Raw genomic sequence first — 17,091 nt, forward strand, 5'->3', positions numbered from 1 at the left:
CCCAGATTTAACATATCTGCTTTAGACTTCTCCCCCTCTTTTTTAAAGAAATAAAATACTGGTAAGGTTTAGAGTTGAGGCCACCTGTGTCGCCCACTCCAAACCCAACCCATTCCTCCTCCCCAGATGTAACCTGACTCTGAAGTTCCTGCGTCTGACCTCTCAGAGAGACTTCTAACAATTCACTGGTTCTTCCTCCTCTGAGTGCCCCTTAGCTCAGCTGTGGTCTGCCTTCCACAGGCATGGGAGTCACCTGGGGTGCTTGGAAAAGATATAGATCCCAGGGGCCCAACTCTGGAGATTCTGTTTCAGTAAATCCAGGGTGGGGCCTGGTCACCTTCATTTTATTTTTCTAATTTTTAAATTTTTTTTCAACTTCCTTCTAAAAAGCATGCAAGGTACAAATCAGAACCACAATGAGACAGCATTTCATATCCGCCAGAATGGCTAAAATAAAAAATACACCCAATAACAAGCTGACGAGTATGTGGACATATTAGAACCCTCACACATTTCTTGCAGGAATGTAAAATGGTGCAGCCATTTGGAAAACGGTTTGGCAGTTCCTCAAAAAGTAAAACATAGAGTTAACATATAGTCTAGGAATTCCACTCCTGGTTATTCACCCAAGAGAAATGAAAGCATATGTCCACACAAGAACTTAGACACGAGCATTCACAGCATTACTCATAACAGCCAAAAGGTGGAAACAACCCAAATGTCCATCAAGTGATGATGTCAATAAACAAAATGTGGAATATCCGTACAATGGGATAGTACACAGCCATAAAAAGGAATGATGTACTGATATATGCTACAACATAGATGAACCTTGAAAACACTAAGCTAAGTGAAAGAAATCTCACACACAAAGAACATGTATTGTATGATTCTATTTCTATGACATGTCCAGAATAGGCAGTTCTATTCCTATAGCTTAGTGGTTGCCTCAGGCCAGGAGGAAAAAGAATGGGGAGTGAGTGCTAACAGGTACAGGGTTTCTTTTTGGAGTAATGAAAACATTCCTAAATTAGATTGTGGTGATGGTTATACAACTCTGTCACGTGCCGCATAACAACGTTTCGGTCAGTGATGGACCGCATATATGATGGTGGTCCCATAAGATTAGTACCATGTAGCGTAGGCGTGCAGTAGGCTACCCCATCTACATTTGTGTAAGCACACTCTATGATATTTGCACAACAATGACATCGTCTAACAACGCATTCCTCAGAACGTATCCCTGTCATTAAACGACACACGACAATATACTAAAAACCACTGAATTGTGTACTTTAAATGGATAAATTTTATCATGTATGAAACATACCTTAATAAAGCTCTTAAAAAAAGAAGAGAAAAGAAAAGTACCTAAGACACTTCTTATGCATACTAAGTATGACACAGCCTTAAGCAGTTCCTAGAGTTCTACACTCAGGCCTTTTCTCATTTCCCAGGTCCCATCTATTCCTACATGCTGAAAACTCCCAAATATATACCTTGTTGTCCTCTCTCTCACTTTCTCTTCTTCCAAAATGCCCACTAAGTATCTTCTCCTGGGGTGCCTGAAGACGCCTCAATATTTCAAAATCCAAACCCTCCATACATACCTACTCAAAAACAACAACAACAGTAACAACAGCTACAACCACCCTCGCTCTCTCTCCTGGATTGCATGCTATCATTGAACCCTCTGTTTCAAACTAAACATTTCACCTTTGTCTCCCAGTGCCCCATCCCATTCTTCCTGACCACATCTCCTGTGGGTCCTCTCCTCTTCAGACCGACTGTCGTTCCTTATTCCAAGCCTTCCTCAACCCTCACGAAGAGACTCCTAACTGGTCTCCTGCCTTCCACTTTAAACCCTGTCTGTAATCACTTCTGCAGAGTGCCACCACAGGGTCTTTCTAAGTCACATACCAGGCCAGGTTTCTCTCTTCAGCAGCTCCCTGTGGCCTGCATGGGATTCTGTCTCTAACCTCGTCTCCCACAGTCTCACACACACCTCCCAGTGCTCCAACATCTCTTCTCAAGAGAAGTGTATGACTGAACATACACAAAGCACTCTCTCCCCTCATACGCATTCTTCTACACCCAGGTGACTTTCCTAAGAAGTTTCTCTGATATAAGTAAACAGAGCTGATTACTCTGCCTTATAACTTCTTCAGATGGAGGACTGAACTTAGCATGGCCTTTGGAGTCAGACAGACCTGGAATCCAATCCAAGCTATATTATTTGCCAGCTATGTAAACAAGTGGGAAAAATACCTATCTTGCATGGTTTCTTTCACAGTCTGCCCTTAAAATATCAAAATCCATGAAATCTTGCTATAATTTGCTAAATCAGATTCAGTCTAAGGTAGAGATATCCTAAATTTAAAGAAGCAAAATACTTCATCTAAATCATCTTGTTTAACTCTCTTTAACATACAGCCAATCAACAGATCACTTTATTCTTTGTAGACAAAGACTAAGTTTACTCATTACCTTTGATAACAATAAAGAGAATATTATAGCTGAAATGTTGGCTTCCTGATTCAGTAAAATTTTTTGTGTGTGTGCATGTGAGGAAGATTGGCCCAGAGCTAACATCTCTGGCCAATCTTCCTCTTTTTGCTTGAGGAAGATTGTTGCTGAGCTAACATCAGTGCCAATCTTCCTCTATTTTATGTGGGATGCTGCCACAGCGTGGCTTGATGAGTGGTGTTAGGTCCACACCCAGGATCCAAACCTGTGAACCCTGGGCCACTGAAGCTGAGCACGCAGACTTAACCACTACATCACTGGGCTGGCCCCTTCAGTAAGTCTTTTTTATTTGTAGTAATTAACAGAGACACAAGGGCACTTAAATCTATAGGTATAATTTTTAAACCCTAGAGCTCATTTACTTTTATTATTATAAAGTGCTTAAATATACAAAAAAAGAACATAGAATAAGATCACAAACACCCAACTGCTCAGTTTTATGATAATTTTTACTACACTTGCTTAGATATTGCTTAAAAAAATAAACATTCCAAGACTATAACTACAGAATCTCTACAACTAGTAAGCCAGTACCAACTCATTTAAAATATTAACCTAAATGATATTAAATTCAAAGTGAGAAGTAGCTGTGGAGTGGAAATTAAGGATTCTAATCCATCCTTGCTGGAAATATAATGGAAGATTACATCAGCATTGATTGGAGGCTGCCCCAGGAACGCTGGTTTTTGCCTCCCAATTCATATGTCTTTCTGGGATCTACTTCCTCATCTATGGTCCCTATCATCCTATTCTGAGAACTCAAGACCCAGTGGAAATCAGCCCAGGGGTGGGGTTGGGCCAATGAGACTTGCTTTCTTTAGAGAATGTGAGTGTTCAAGAGGCAGATATTCTATGTAGTCTATCCTCTACCTCAACACCAGTTATCACAAGAGAACAAATCAAAAAGCAAAATGCACATCTCCTCCCATGCTTTAGAAATCTGTTGCCTATTCTTGAAACTTGTTAGCCTAAGATAATCTGGTCTCCACCATGACCTCCTCCTCAACCTGGGCCTCAACACTCTCATCACCGTGTGGTGGATTAAAGACGACTCTAAATGTTCTGCCAGTCCTCCCATTGAGAGGTGGAATCTGTTTCTCCTCCCCTTGAATCTGGGGTGGCCTGTGACTTGCTTTAATTCAACAGAATGCAGAGGAAGTAAAGCTGTGTGACTTCTGAGGCTGAGCCTTAAGGCGTCTTCTGCTTCTGTATGCTTGGCATCCTCCCTCTTGGAGCCCAGTGGCCATGCTGTGAGAAACCCGAGCCATGTCGAGAGGTCACATGGAGGGGATCCTTGATGCTTGAGTCAACAGCCTCAAGCTGAGCTCCCAACTGACAGTCAGCACTGATTGCCAGCCACGTGAGTGAGCCATTTTGGACCTTTCTGGCTAGTTGGGTCTCCAGATGACTGTAGCCCTTGCTGATACCACTTTGGAACAGGAAAACTGCCCTCCTGAGCCCAGGCAACAGCAGAATTGTGAGAGATAATAAAAGTTGTAGTAGCATCTTGTTTTTTAATATACACAACCTTTACTTTTTAGAATAGGTTTAGATTAACAGAAAGATTATGAAGATAGTGTCCCCAGTGGGGAACCCAGTTCCCCCCATCATTAACATCTTACCTTAGTACATTTGTCACAATTAACGAACCAATGCTGACACATTATTATTAGCTAAAATCCATACTTTATTCAGATTTCCTTAGTTTTTACCTAATGTCCTTATTCTATTCCAGGACCCTAGCCAGGATATCCCATTCTATTTAGTCATCACATCTCCTTAGGCTCCTTATGGCTGTGACAATTTCTCAGACATTTCTCATTTTCCTTGACAATTTTGAGGAGGACTGGTCAGGTATTTTGTATGATGCCCCTCTATTGAGATTTTCGTGATGTTTTTCTCATGATTAGAGAGGAGCAATGGGTTTTTGGGAAGAAGACAACCAAGGCGAAGTGCCATTTCATCCCATCACATCAAGGGTACCTGTGGTAAATGTGACCCATCACTATTGATGCTGACTTCGGTCACCTGGCTGAGACAGTGCTCGTCAGGTTTCTCTACCATGCGAAGCCACAGTTAAGGAGTAGGGAGTTATGCTTCATCCACATCCTTGAGGGTGGAGTATCCATATAAATTATTTGGAATTCTTCTGCCCAAGAGACTGTGACGGTGGTTTTAAACCACTAAGTTTTGGTGTGGTTTAATGTATAGTAAGATATCTAAAACACACAAACCTTTTCACCATCTCCTGTTATACTTCACCAGTAAAATACGCTACATATGGTTCATTCTTCTTATAATGCCCTTCCCATCCCACCCACCTACTCACCAACCAACCAATGAAAATAAACAAAAAAACCCTGTTTTTCAACAAAACCCAGCTCAAGTGTTACCCTCTCTATTGTGGAGCTTCCTTCCAGGAAGAATTCATTGCTCTGACCTAGCTCCCAAGGCACACACTTAATACCACTATCACAGCCCTTATGATGCAGCTGCCTCCCTCCCCTAGACTAAAAGTTCCCAAGGTGCAGAGACCACGCTTTATGTAAATTTGCATGCCATACCTAGGACATCAGCACATAGTAGGTGGCCCGTGTTTGCTGAATTAAATAATCAACTGAATGACTATAAAAGTGTATCTTTTTTTTATAATATCTCAATTAAAAAGATTTTTAAGGGGCCAGGCTGATGGCGCAGCTGTTAAGTGCGCACATTCCGCTTCGGCGGCCCGGGGTTCTCTGGTTCAGATCTCGGGTATGGACATGGCACCGCTTGGCAAGCCATGCTGTGGTAGGCATCCCACATATAAAGCAGAGGAGGATGGGCACAGATGTTAGCTCAGGGCCAGTCTTCCTCAGCAAAAAGAGGAGGATTGACTGCAGATGTTAGCTTGGGGCTAGTCTTCCTCAACAACAACAAAAAAAGATTTTTAAAGAGAAGGGACAATGTAAATAAATAGCTATGGTCCAAGATATGTCAGTAAGTCCACACTAGAACTGAAAGCTCCCTTGTACTGTACAGTTCCACTATGCGACAGCTAGACCAGGCACGGAGAAACCGATCACTGCATCCAATGAGTCAAAGCCACATATGACAGATAAATAGTATCTGTTTTCAGATCCATGTGACATACTAAATACTAAATAAATCAGGTCACATGAGTCTCTCTCCGAGGAAATCAGGTCAATGAAGTACATGCCCCCACCTGTGGATTTCTTGATACGTCATCAAACACTTTTTACAGAACACAATTTTCATATTTAACTTTTGAAAGTGGAACAATAAGACGGATTCATGGGTAACTGTGTTAGTTCTATCCAATTTTCTCTCTCACATACACAGTAGGGAAATTAAATAAGCCCTGAAGTCGTCCTTGGGAAAAACACAAGGCATAGTCACTGTGCCTCTGAAGGATATATTCAGGGGCTTCTCAAGTTTTACATTAATAATAACTCTGTCAACTTGTCTTCCTTCAGTATTTACAACAGAAGCTTTCAGTAAAATAGCAGAACTCTCTTGGAGAAAGTGATTAGGTCATACAAAATTGCATTCTAGTGACCAGGGGAAAAAAGCTAGTTCTAAACTAATGTGAAATTTAACATTCTTTTTTCTTGCTTCTACTTAAAATTCTTAGAGCTCCAAGAATCAAAACAAAGAAAATCACAGTTCACTGAGGCAACTGTGTATGTCAGTACCCAGCACAGTTCCTGGCACAGAGTAGATGTTCAATAAATATTTGCTGAATTAATGAGATGAAGAGAAAGAGGGAGAGAGGAAGGAAGGTAAAAAAAAAATAAGCAAGAAAAAAATGGAACGAACACTTGTACTTAATTAAAGAATTATCTATGGCCAATCTACAGCAATCTTTTTTTTCTTCTTTTCTTTCTCTCCTTCTCCCAAAGTCTCCCAGTACATAGCTGTGTATTCCAGTTGTAGGTCCTTCTAGTTCTGCTATGTGGGACGCTGCCTCAGCATGGCTTGAGGAGCAGTACTAGGTTGGCATCCAGGATCTGAACTGGCGAAACCCCAGGCCGCAGAAGCGGAGCGTGGGAGCATAACCACTTGGCCCCCGGGCTGGTCCCCACAGCAATCTTTCAGAAGCCATCTTCTGCTTTTTATCTTTCTAGCAGACAAATGCAGACTTCCTAACTTCACTTCCCAACTCTTGAAGAATATCTCATCCCCAGTCCATCTAAACTTAAACATTTCTCTCTAAGAAGAACCTGTGGAAGATGTTGCAGAGTTTCAGAGAACGTTTCTTCAAGAGGACCATCAAAATTCACATTCTCCAAGAACAATTCCTTTGCCAATCCTGTCCAACCATAAGCATCCCTGATTTCCACTTGCATAACACTTTTATGGATATTTCTAAAACTGCCTTGATCCTTATATTCATTTAATAACTATTCTAAACACCTTCTCTACAACTGCAATTCCAAATTTTTCCCTTTAACAGGAAAACTAAATCCTTAAGGTCCTCAGTCGTGCACTCTAAATTCTCCAAATAACTATGACCTCCATTTCAGAGGCAATGCGAAGAAGCTGAAGCCCACTTTCTTTCCTCTTCCCAATACCACTCCACCACTGGACAGGAGTCAGAAGAGCGGCTTCAGCCCCAGCACAGGCACTGCTGCAGCACAAGGGGACCAGTCTCACTGATGCCAGTTCCCTCAGGCTCTCAAATCTGAGGAACCGTTCCCATAAATGCGCTCTGCCTTCCTCCACTCACTTCTTCCCTCTTTTCTCAAACATGCATGGCCTCCTGCACTTGAACTAATGCCTCCGTCTCGCTGCTGTTCTCTCCTCCATTTACTTTCAACATTCCCAAAATTGAGTGGTAGACTATAGCCACAACTCTTACTTTTTTACCATTTAATTTCTTTTTTACCCATAAAATTTGGTTTCTGACTCTCCTACTCTAATGAAATGGCACTCGAGCACCATTAATAAGTTATTTTTTAAAACTTTCTTACTGTGGAAAATTTCAAGCATATACAAATGAACCCCTATGTACCCATCACCAAGCTTCAACAGTTGTCAACATTCTGTCATTCTTGTTTCACCTATAGTTCCACCCATTCTCCATCTCTATTCGATTATTACTTAGGTTTTTCAGGTAAAATATACCTGAAAAATTGTAATTTTTATTGTAACTGTAAATTATAGCAGTATAATTTTGACAAATAGATGCCCATGTGACTCACACGCCTATCAGACACAGAAATCTCCATCCCCCTAGAAAGTTTTCTTGTGTCCCTTCTCCTCAATTAGTTTTTAAAAAAACAAATCCAGATGCCTTTCTCAATTACCAACCTCCTTGGCTTCTTGGCAGCATCTGACAATACTGACTGTATCTTTTTCTTGAAATTCACCTCTTGGTTTCTATAACGCAAAAAAGTATTCCAAATCTTCCTCAAGTCACATCAGTTTCACCTCTTAAACACACCTCTAGTCTGTCTGTCCTTCACTTCTAGTGCCACTACACTAATCCAGTCTACCGTCTTTTCTCTCACCTGAATGACTACACCTGCCTTCTCACCTTCCTCCACCTGTCGTCTCCCTCCTTCACCTCTTGCCTCTCTCCAATCCACTCTCCATATAGCAGCCAGAGTGACCTTTTAAAAACACAAATCATATCATGTTACTCCCCAACTCAACAGCCTTCAAGGGCTTCCCAGTGTACAGAGAATAAATTCACATTTCTCACCATGGCCTTTGAGTCTTGCAAGGTCTCTGCCTCCCTCTCTAACCTCCTATTACCATTTGGCCACATGGGACTACTGACAGTTCTTGGCAGAGGCCAAAGGCTTTTGAAGCTGTTTCCTCTGTCTAGAACACTGTTCTTGTAGCTCTTAACATCGCTGGCTCCTCATTCTTTAGCTCTCAGCTGAAACGTCACCTTCTAAGACAGGTCTTCCTTGACTAACCTAAGCTTGTTCTCCCAGTCACCCTATATTACATTACTTTATTTTATTCATAGTATTGGCCATCATCCATAATTATTATCTTTATTTATATTTTTTTCTCCCACTAAAATGTAACCACCTTGAGAGTAAAAACCACATCTTTTTGGTTCATTGTTGTATCCTGATAACGTGTGCTCAAGAATTATTTATTGAAAAAAAATGGATTTAGCTCAAAATCACGGTTTTGTAGAAAATTCCCCATTTTTCCTCCAAACCAGCTGCCTTTCCTGATTTCTTTCTGTTAATAGGCAACCACAAATTGTGTTACCATAGTGCTATGATAAATTCCTGCACTGACGTCAAATCATTCCAAATAAATAAGATTAAAACAAAAAGAAGCATAAGAAAGAAAAAAACATAAACTAACACTGACGAAGTTAAAGTTATAATCTAATTTCTACTTACTGCAAGTATAAAAAGAATGCTCTTTTATTCTTTTTTTTTTTTTTTTTTAAAGATTTTATTTTTTCCTTTTTCTCCCCAAAGCCCCCCGGTACATAGTTGTGTATTCTTCATTGTGGGTTCTTCTAGTTGTGGCATGTGGGACGCTGCCTCAGCGTGGTCTGATGAGCAGTGCCATGTCCGCGCCCAGGATTCGAACCAACGAAACACTGGGCCGCCTGCAGCGGAGTGCGCGAACTTAACCACTCGGCCACGGGGCCAGCCCCTGTTCTTTTATTCTTTAGTTTAATTGATTCTAAACTGATAAACTACTCAGCAATTGAAAAATCAAGAAATCCGGTCTTTTCTTTCTTCCCAGAATGAAGGTAGAAACTGAGCTTATGGCACCATAAAACATACTATATTGGTGTAATTACATGCTTGCCAAGTAATCTTCCAATTGCAACTTAGCTTTCCAGGGAGGGAATGTACTAGCCAGAGGATCCAAGAATCCACTCTTCCTTAACATTATATTTCATTATAAATTAGTCAATTAGGATCTTGGAGACCTCAGAAATCCTGGGGTCTGTGTGTCTTGGGCGGCCTAGGTGTGTGTGTCCCTGTGTGTGTTCGGGGAGAGTCCCGGAGTGTGTGCATATCTCACAGGTTCTGACTAACCCTAAGCGAGATTCAGGATCTAGATGATCTAGACTGATGAAAGTCTGGAGGCTTCTTCTTTGGCTACAGAAATAAGGAAGTGATCTGGTGAGTTGCCGGGGGTAAAGCCCCCAGTGGACAGGATGACATCTGTCCCTCCATCCAGCTCATGGACTGCAGAGAGGAGGGATTCTGAAAGAAGCTTCAGGAGCCGTTTTCACGAGGGACCCCAGACTCAGGGCATGAGCAGTGCTTCTCTGAAGCTCAGCGCACAAAGTGCAAGAGAACTGAGAAGCTGTGGGGGGGTTTCTCTAAAACTCGTGAAGCATTGCATGAGGCCAGTAGGCAGCAAGGACAGGTCTGAGGGGGAGCCACTGGCATTGTTTTTCCTTTTTTTAAAAAAATAATTTATTGGGGCTGGCCCAGTGGTGAAGTGGTTAAGTTCGTGCCCTATACTTTGACAGCCTGGGGTTCATAGGTTTGGATCCCAGGCGCGGACCTATGCACCACTCATCAAACCATGCTGTGGTGGTGACCCATATACAAAACAGAGGAACACTGGCAACAGATGTCAGGTCAGGGACAATCCTCCTCACACACACAAAATAATAATAATAATTCAGTGATGTGAAATTCACATACATAAAAGTAACCATTTTAAGGTGAACAATTCAGTGGCATTTAGTATATTTACAATGTTGTACAACCACCACCTCCATCAAGTTCCAAAACATTTTCATCAACCTAAACAGAAACCCCACACCCATTAGGTACTCATTTCTCACTCCCCCTTGCCCTAAAACAAACCCTGACAACCACCAGTCTCTGTTCCACCTCTTTGGATTTATCTATTCTGTATATTTCATGTAAATGGAATCATACAATGTGTGACCTTTTATGCCTGGCTTCTTCCACTTAGCATGATGTTTTGGAGGGTCCCTGTGACATTTTGACACCTCTCCACTTTTGCTGTGGTGAAGGAATAAGCCTTCCCCAGAGAGTATAAGCAGCAGCGGCAGCAGCAAAGGATCCCCCTCAGGTGGATTCAGGGCAGCAGATAATGCCACAGGTGCTCGGGACTGTCCAGGACACCATGTGAGATGCCCTCAGAGCTTCCAGGAAGGATCAGAGACAATTTTGAAAGGAGAAGGAGGGATGTGAGGGTGATACTGAAGGTTCCATGTGACCAGCAGAGAAAGAGTTGCGGAGATTCACAGCACAGAGCCAGATATAGAGAGAGACAGATAAACCATAGATAACTTTTTATATATAGGGTTTGACAATAATAATATTCCTTCAAGCTTTAGCTTGAAAAACCAAACCAAATAAATTACCATTTAAAAATTTATAACAGAAAATGTCTAAAAAATGATCAGTGATGCTTCTGTGCAGCACGAACCAGGACAGGTTTTACTTTTTATCTTATGTACTTCTGATTTGTTTTAATTTTTAAAATAAGTATATGTAACTTGCATAATAAAATTTTAAAAGATAAAGTGCCAGTATTCTAAAAATGAATCATAAAGTTCTCTATGAGTTCAGTAAAATTTGTTTTAAATTTGTCATGTAGCGTAACAAAAATGGATATTGAGAAGCAAATAATCTTCTCAATCTTAGGTTAGCTTCTAATTTAAACCAACCTAGTTTCTAAATTCACCTGAAACAAAACACCCACGCGACTCATCCATTGCCTCTGCTGTTTACTTTCTACTCAAGTCCTTCGCACCCTTAGTGATTCACTGACCTTGGAACTGCTTTCTTCCGATACTTCTCCCTCATTGGTCTGCATGGGAACAGACTTTGTGCAAAACTCTGCAGAAACACACAAACACTGCCTAAAAGAGGTAAGAAGAAGAAAAAATATATAAGGAATTCAGTATGAAAATTTGCTTTTTCAAAGATTTAGATTGAAATTCTGTCATTGAGACCATGGATACTGTGAAACAATGAACTTTAACTTAATTGTGTGTGTGCGTGTGTGTGCGTGTGCGTGCGTGCGTGTGTGTGCGTGTGTGCGCGTGCGTGCGCGTGTGTATGCGTGCGTGCGTGTGTGTGTGCGTGTGCGTGCGCGTGTGTGTGCGTGTGTGCGTGTGTGTGTGCGTGTGTGTGTGCGTGTGCGTGCGCGTGTGTGTGCGTGTGTGCGCGTGTGTGTGCGTGTGCGTGCGTGTGCGTGCGTGTGTGCGTGTGCGTGTATGTGCGTGCGCGCGCGTGTGTGTGTGTGCGTGCGCGTGTGTGTGCGCGTGCGTGTGTGTGTGCGTGTGTGCGTGCGCGCGCGTGTGTGTGTGTGCGTGCGCGTGTGCGTGCGCGTGTGTGTGCGTGTGTGCGCGTGTGTGTGCGTGTGTGCGCGTGTGTGTGCGTGTGCGTGCGTGTGCGTGCGTGTGTGCGTGTGCGTGTATGTGCGTGCGCGCGTGTGTGCGTGTATGTGCGTGTGTGCGTGTGTGCGTGCGCGCGTGTGTGCGTGTGTGTGCGTGTGTGCGTGCGCATGTGTGCGTGTGTGTGTGCGTGTGCGTGCGTGTATGTGCGTGCGTGTGCGTGTGTGCGCGTGTGTGCGTGTGTGCGCGCGTGTGTGTGCGTGTGTGTGCGTGTGTGCGTGCGCGTGTGTGCGTGTGTGCGTGCGTGTGTGTGTGCGCGTGTGTGCGCGCGTGTGTGCGCGTGTGTGCGCGTGTGCGTGCGTGCGTGTGCGTGCGTGTGTGTGCGTGTATGTGCGTGTGTGCGTGTGTGCGCGTGTGTGCGTGTATGTGCGTGTGTGCGTGTGTGCGCGTGTGTGCGCGTGTGTGCATGTGTGTGCGTGTATGCACACACACACACATGCATCTTAGGTAAGAAAGAAGGAAGGAGGGAGGGAGGGAATTTTCCCCACCTTATGGGAGAGGATAGTTAGGAAAGGTTTAAGACATTGGGGTATTAAATAGTTCTAGATTCCTTTCTCCTTTTTATTTGACTTTAGGCAGAGGTAAAAAATCTTCAGTAATTTCTATTGGAATTGACTGGGTTTCTTGAGTTTATAATTTATGTTCAACATTTTCGGTATTTTATAACTGAAATTAAGATGTAGTCTAATGGGTGATCTCATTATTTTTATTTTAAGAAAATTTGCTTACTAAACTAAATGTCAGTTTATTTTTATATGAGAATAGGCTATTCATAGGGCAAGACAATAAAAAGTAGTAATTTTTCCATTAAGGATAAAATGACTCAAACAAAAGTTTGTTAACATTTTATGATTTAAAATGTGCCAAAAAGAAACTACTAAACGTTTATGCAACATTTAATTTATTAAATACATAATTATTGAGGAATAATTACTCAAACTGACACAAAACAAATCTCCATTATAGTACAGGTATGAATATTTTAAAACCTTTCAAATATTTTAAAAGGCTTATAGCTACAAAATATAAAAGTTAAAAGATGCTTGACAGTGTATCATTTTTGTAGGCAGAGGAATCTCGTCATGAATGCAGCATCTCCTGGGCCTGGTGATCTGGTTCTGATGCAGGCTTCTCAATAACCAACCACAAGATGTGAGGCCAAGAAGGCACTTCCAGCAACCTGTTTCGTCATCTATTGGGTGGTAAGAGGGTATCGAGACACCTACTGTGCTCACCTAAGGTTTTCTGGTAACCAATGTGTATTTACATGATGTGCAAGGTAGAATTGGTACGGTGGAAGCTCTCTTAATCAATCACTCACTCCATATGACTGACATTGCCCATTCTGTCCACAAAACGTACAATTGATGCTCACAGCAAGTGAAACTTTCTGGAGGCATTCTCTAGTTGGTTTTGCCCCTCATCTATTTATGACAGTTGTGCAAAAACAGAATTGCTCTTTCTATGAAAATTAAACTGATGACACTGGAAAAACTCAAAAACATATCTAGAAAGATTTGGTAGGCAAATTGATTGCATGTGAGCTCAGCCCGTTCTTGTTCTCTTTCTTCCTTTTGGAAGTCAGCTGTCCCCAGGGAGCATGCATTCTCCTCTGCTCCTGTACTCATTAATGCAGGCCCCTCACAATTATTTGTGACTAGGCTTGTTGTTGTCAGTGCCTTCGAGTTAATGCCAACTTCTAGCTGCTCTGTGTACAGCAGAGCGGAGCTCTGTCAGGTCATTTTGCATCACCCTCTCATCCTCTGGCACTGTATCAGACAACGCTCCACTGCTATTCACAGGGTTTTCATGGCCATTTTTCTTGGAAGTAGGTGGCCAGGTCCTTCTTCCTAGTCTGTCACCTCTGCTGAAAACTGTCCACCATGGGTGACCCTGCTGGTATTTGCAACATTGGTGGCATAGCTTTTAGCATCACAGCACCATGTAGCTGCCACAGTATGGCAACAGACAGATGGGTCGTGTGGTTCCCTCACTGGGAAACATACCTGGGCCATGGCAGTGACAGCGCCGAATCTTAACCACTAGACACTCGGGCTGGCTTGTGACTAGGTAAGTCTGTTGAATTCTGAGGTTCAGTGTTAAGAAGTTCACTTGCCTGTAAATGTAAGCCACATTCTCCAATATAGCTTTGTTAGTAATAAAGATGATCCTTTGGTCTCCCAAATGCCCTGCTCTTTTATCTTATTCTCAATTGGTATATAACTCAGGCAAGGGAAAAATAATGCTATTTATTGGGTCTCTCAAAGACCCTAACATATCACGAATAAGACTAGATTCTTGATAAACAGACATGAAGTAAAATATGGGGAATAAAATACATGTGAAATTTCTGAGGCTTCTGTTGGGGCCAAGCCTTTGGGCCTTGGTCTTTAGTGAGGGGGCAAAGTATTTTGACCTTGCAGAGGTTTACATTAGGCCACATGAGTTTTTACAGTTGTACACTAGCTTTTAACTATTGAGGCCAATTAGAGGTTTATAAACCAAAGGGCACACTGTATTTTGACCTTAGTGGTGACTGTAGTTACGGCAGCTTTGTCTTCGAGAGAGTGGCTGTTTCTATAGAGACAAGGCTGCATGCACCGGGCACATAAGCCTTAGCAAAGGCTTGGGGGTTCTGCTGCCCTCAGCAAAGAAACAAGCCACAGTCAGTGGCGGTGGTGGTGCTACTGAAAGCTCATCTAAATGTCAGCTGTGCAAGTGGCTTCAGCATACATTGGCCCCTGTGGCCTAGTAAGCAAATGCCAGCTGTGCTGGCCTCAGCAAAGGGAATAGGGCATTAGCAGGCTTGGGTGGCTTCAAAGTACAGAAGGCTGCTGCTGCCTGACCTTGAATTATGCAGGCACAGCTTTTCCTAAGCAGGCATGGCTGAGGCAAAGATTAGAATTTAGGGAAAGAGACTTTCTTCATACAGATTTTTAGATATTAGCAAGTGGAACAATTATTTGCTGCATGTAAGCTGCAAGGCAGCTGAATTTCAAACAGCACATGCACTATAAAACCAGTGAAGTTCTATGCTTAAATTATTTGTGCTAGGCTTACACAGGCAATTCAAAGGGGAAATGGAAATTAAGAGGTTTCTCACTATATTTCATAGGAGGAAGGAAAGAAGGTAGGAGGGAAGGAAGGAAGGTAGGTAGGAAGGGAGCCAGGACACTTAGAGAGGAAGGGTGGGAATCTGGTAACTGGGGCTGTCACTACTATGAATCCATATATTTTGCAAAAAGGAGGTGATATTTCAAATATTAATCTTAAAAGAGAAGACCGTGTGCATTGGTTGAGTTTTTCCCAAATATGGTAAAGGCAGAGTTCCAAATTTAAGCTCCTACTGGCAGATTTTTCCAATTTGGGTGGAAGTGTCCAAGTCATGGACTCTGGATGTTGGCATGGACTAACTGGATACATTGGTGAAGCTGAAACCAAGAGGACCTCGTCCACCCTCCCTTCCTCAGATACCAGTGCGTGTCTGCTACAGTCTTTGGTAAGATTAAGTACCGCATTCTGGGAACATAATTTTATCAGAAGTGCTGCGCTTGGACTGTAGGTAGGCTTACTTTCCAAATTTGGTAGCTGTGGGAACAGTGCTGAAATGATTTTGTTTAGCCTTGGAGTTCACATAATTTATATACTGTTCTGATCCATTTTAGAATCTTCTGGGGACAAAATCAATTCTGCCCACCAATCGTCCCTAGAGAATACCTGTGTGAACAGTGGTTGGTAGTGGGGGATTGTCCTCATGAAAGTGGGAGTAGGACTGTCCTGAGACCACTTCTCCCTTAAGGAGATAGGCACACCCCAGCTGACCCAGATTTACTGCTTAAGACCAATGGACCAAGAGACAAAAGCTGGAGAGTGTTAGGGAAGAAAACTTCTTGCCCACTCTTGATGCTTCCTTCCATGTGGGGCAATATGAATTTGTTTACTGTTCCTGGCCTTATCACATCCCTGACTCATGCCATCAGGGGTAACGTGACTTGTCTGATCACTGAGTCTGGAAGAGGAAACTGAGCTTGCAGTACAGCCCCTTTCTCCCCTTTCCCTTGGGGGTACCTATTCTGCTCTTCTCCTTCCTTCTTCTGGGAGGCAGGAGTATCCCAGACTAGTGCTGCTGAGTGGATAAACCTGTTAAGTTCCAGAGTTCAGTATTAGGAAGCTGACTTGCCCTTAGAGATGGGCCAGTTCTCCTGCGTCAATGTAATTGGTAATAAAAGTGAAATTTTGATCTCCACTTGCCTTACTTCTTCATCTTGTATCTCCACTGGTTCAGAAGTTGGGCAGGGAAGAGAATATTATTTATTGGGTCCCATTTATATCTGAAACTTATTCTCTTCAGAATTGAGTTCAGTTTTCTGTATCAGTCTTACCTTTCCAATTATCCCATTACCATAATATTAATAACACAATTTTACTTCATAAGCTTTCCAATTCCATTTCCAGTTTCTCCCAATGCACACACTATACTTCACTTCACTCAGGCAAATACTCTTTCTATTCTCTCCACATAACTTGCTAATTTCTATCTATTCAGTCCATATCCCATTTGAAATCCCTCCCATTCATCACCAATCCACGTCTCTATCCTTCTAATATCCAGTCAATTTTTATTTCTAAAAATCTTTCCTGATTAACACCATATAATCTGCCTACTTACTACATGTCATATCGATACCGATTTTTCTATTTGCCCTTTCTTTAATTTGCTCTCATTTTTCATTATTCTGGAACTATTCTCAATATCTTTTAATGTGTTTCTTGAAAGAGCCTTGATGACATTCTTGTTTGAAGGCTTATGGTTGTGTCTAAGGATCTAAGTCAGTTTTACTGTCCTTTCGTCAAAATGGAAGGAGAATAAAGTGAGCAATGTAAAAGTATATGGTTAAGCTAGGGGTTTCACTTGGGAAGTGACAAAGGGTCCAGCATATCAGTGCCAAGAGAGTGATGAAAAGGTCAAGGCAAAGCCCACTTATGTGCAAAGTAACTGGAGGGCTGAACAAGAGCTGGTAAAGCTGTTAGGATGATGTGACAACATACGCATTTGATTTCTGCTTCAGCACATCATTGTGCCTCAGAGCTGTCACCAGTCTGCCATACGTGGTAAGTGACTGAGTCTTGACCCCGCACAGTGCTTCAGCACACACAGAACAGGACTCCACAAACGTTAGTGACCAAAA

The 17,091-nt window shown here is 42.4% G+C and overlaps 1 protein-coding gene across 11 annotated transcripts in view; it reads right to left on the reverse strand.

Annotated features, from left to right (window-relative positions):
* The window catches only part of TNRC6B (trinucleotide repeat containing adaptor 6B), a 241,005-nt gene that overhangs the window by 161,709 nt on the left and 62,205 nt on the right, over positions 1 to 17,091 (reverse strand). For 9 of the 11 annotated variants that reach the window (XM_044779371.2, XM_044779373.2, XM_044779379.2 and 6 more), the window contains one exon: positions 11,275 to 11,365. The exons of the other annotated variants lie outside the window; for them this stretch is intronic. In XM_044779371.2, the coding sequence (XP_044635306.1) occupies positions 11,275 to 11,319 (45 nt within the window). In that variant the 5' untranslated portion in view covers positions 11,320 to 11,365. The remainder of the gene's footprint in view (positions 1 to 11,274; positions 11,366 to 17,091) is intronic. 11 annotated transcript variants of the gene reach the window in all.

The sequence above is a fragment of the Equus asinus genome, chromosome 4, assembly GCF_041296235.1.
Source record: "Equus asinus isolate D_3611 breed Donkey chromosome 4, EquAss-T2T_v2, whole genome shotgun sequence".
NCBI classification, from domain to species: domain Eukaryota; kingdom Metazoa; phylum Chordata; class Mammalia; order Perissodactyla; family Equidae; genus Equus; species Equus asinus.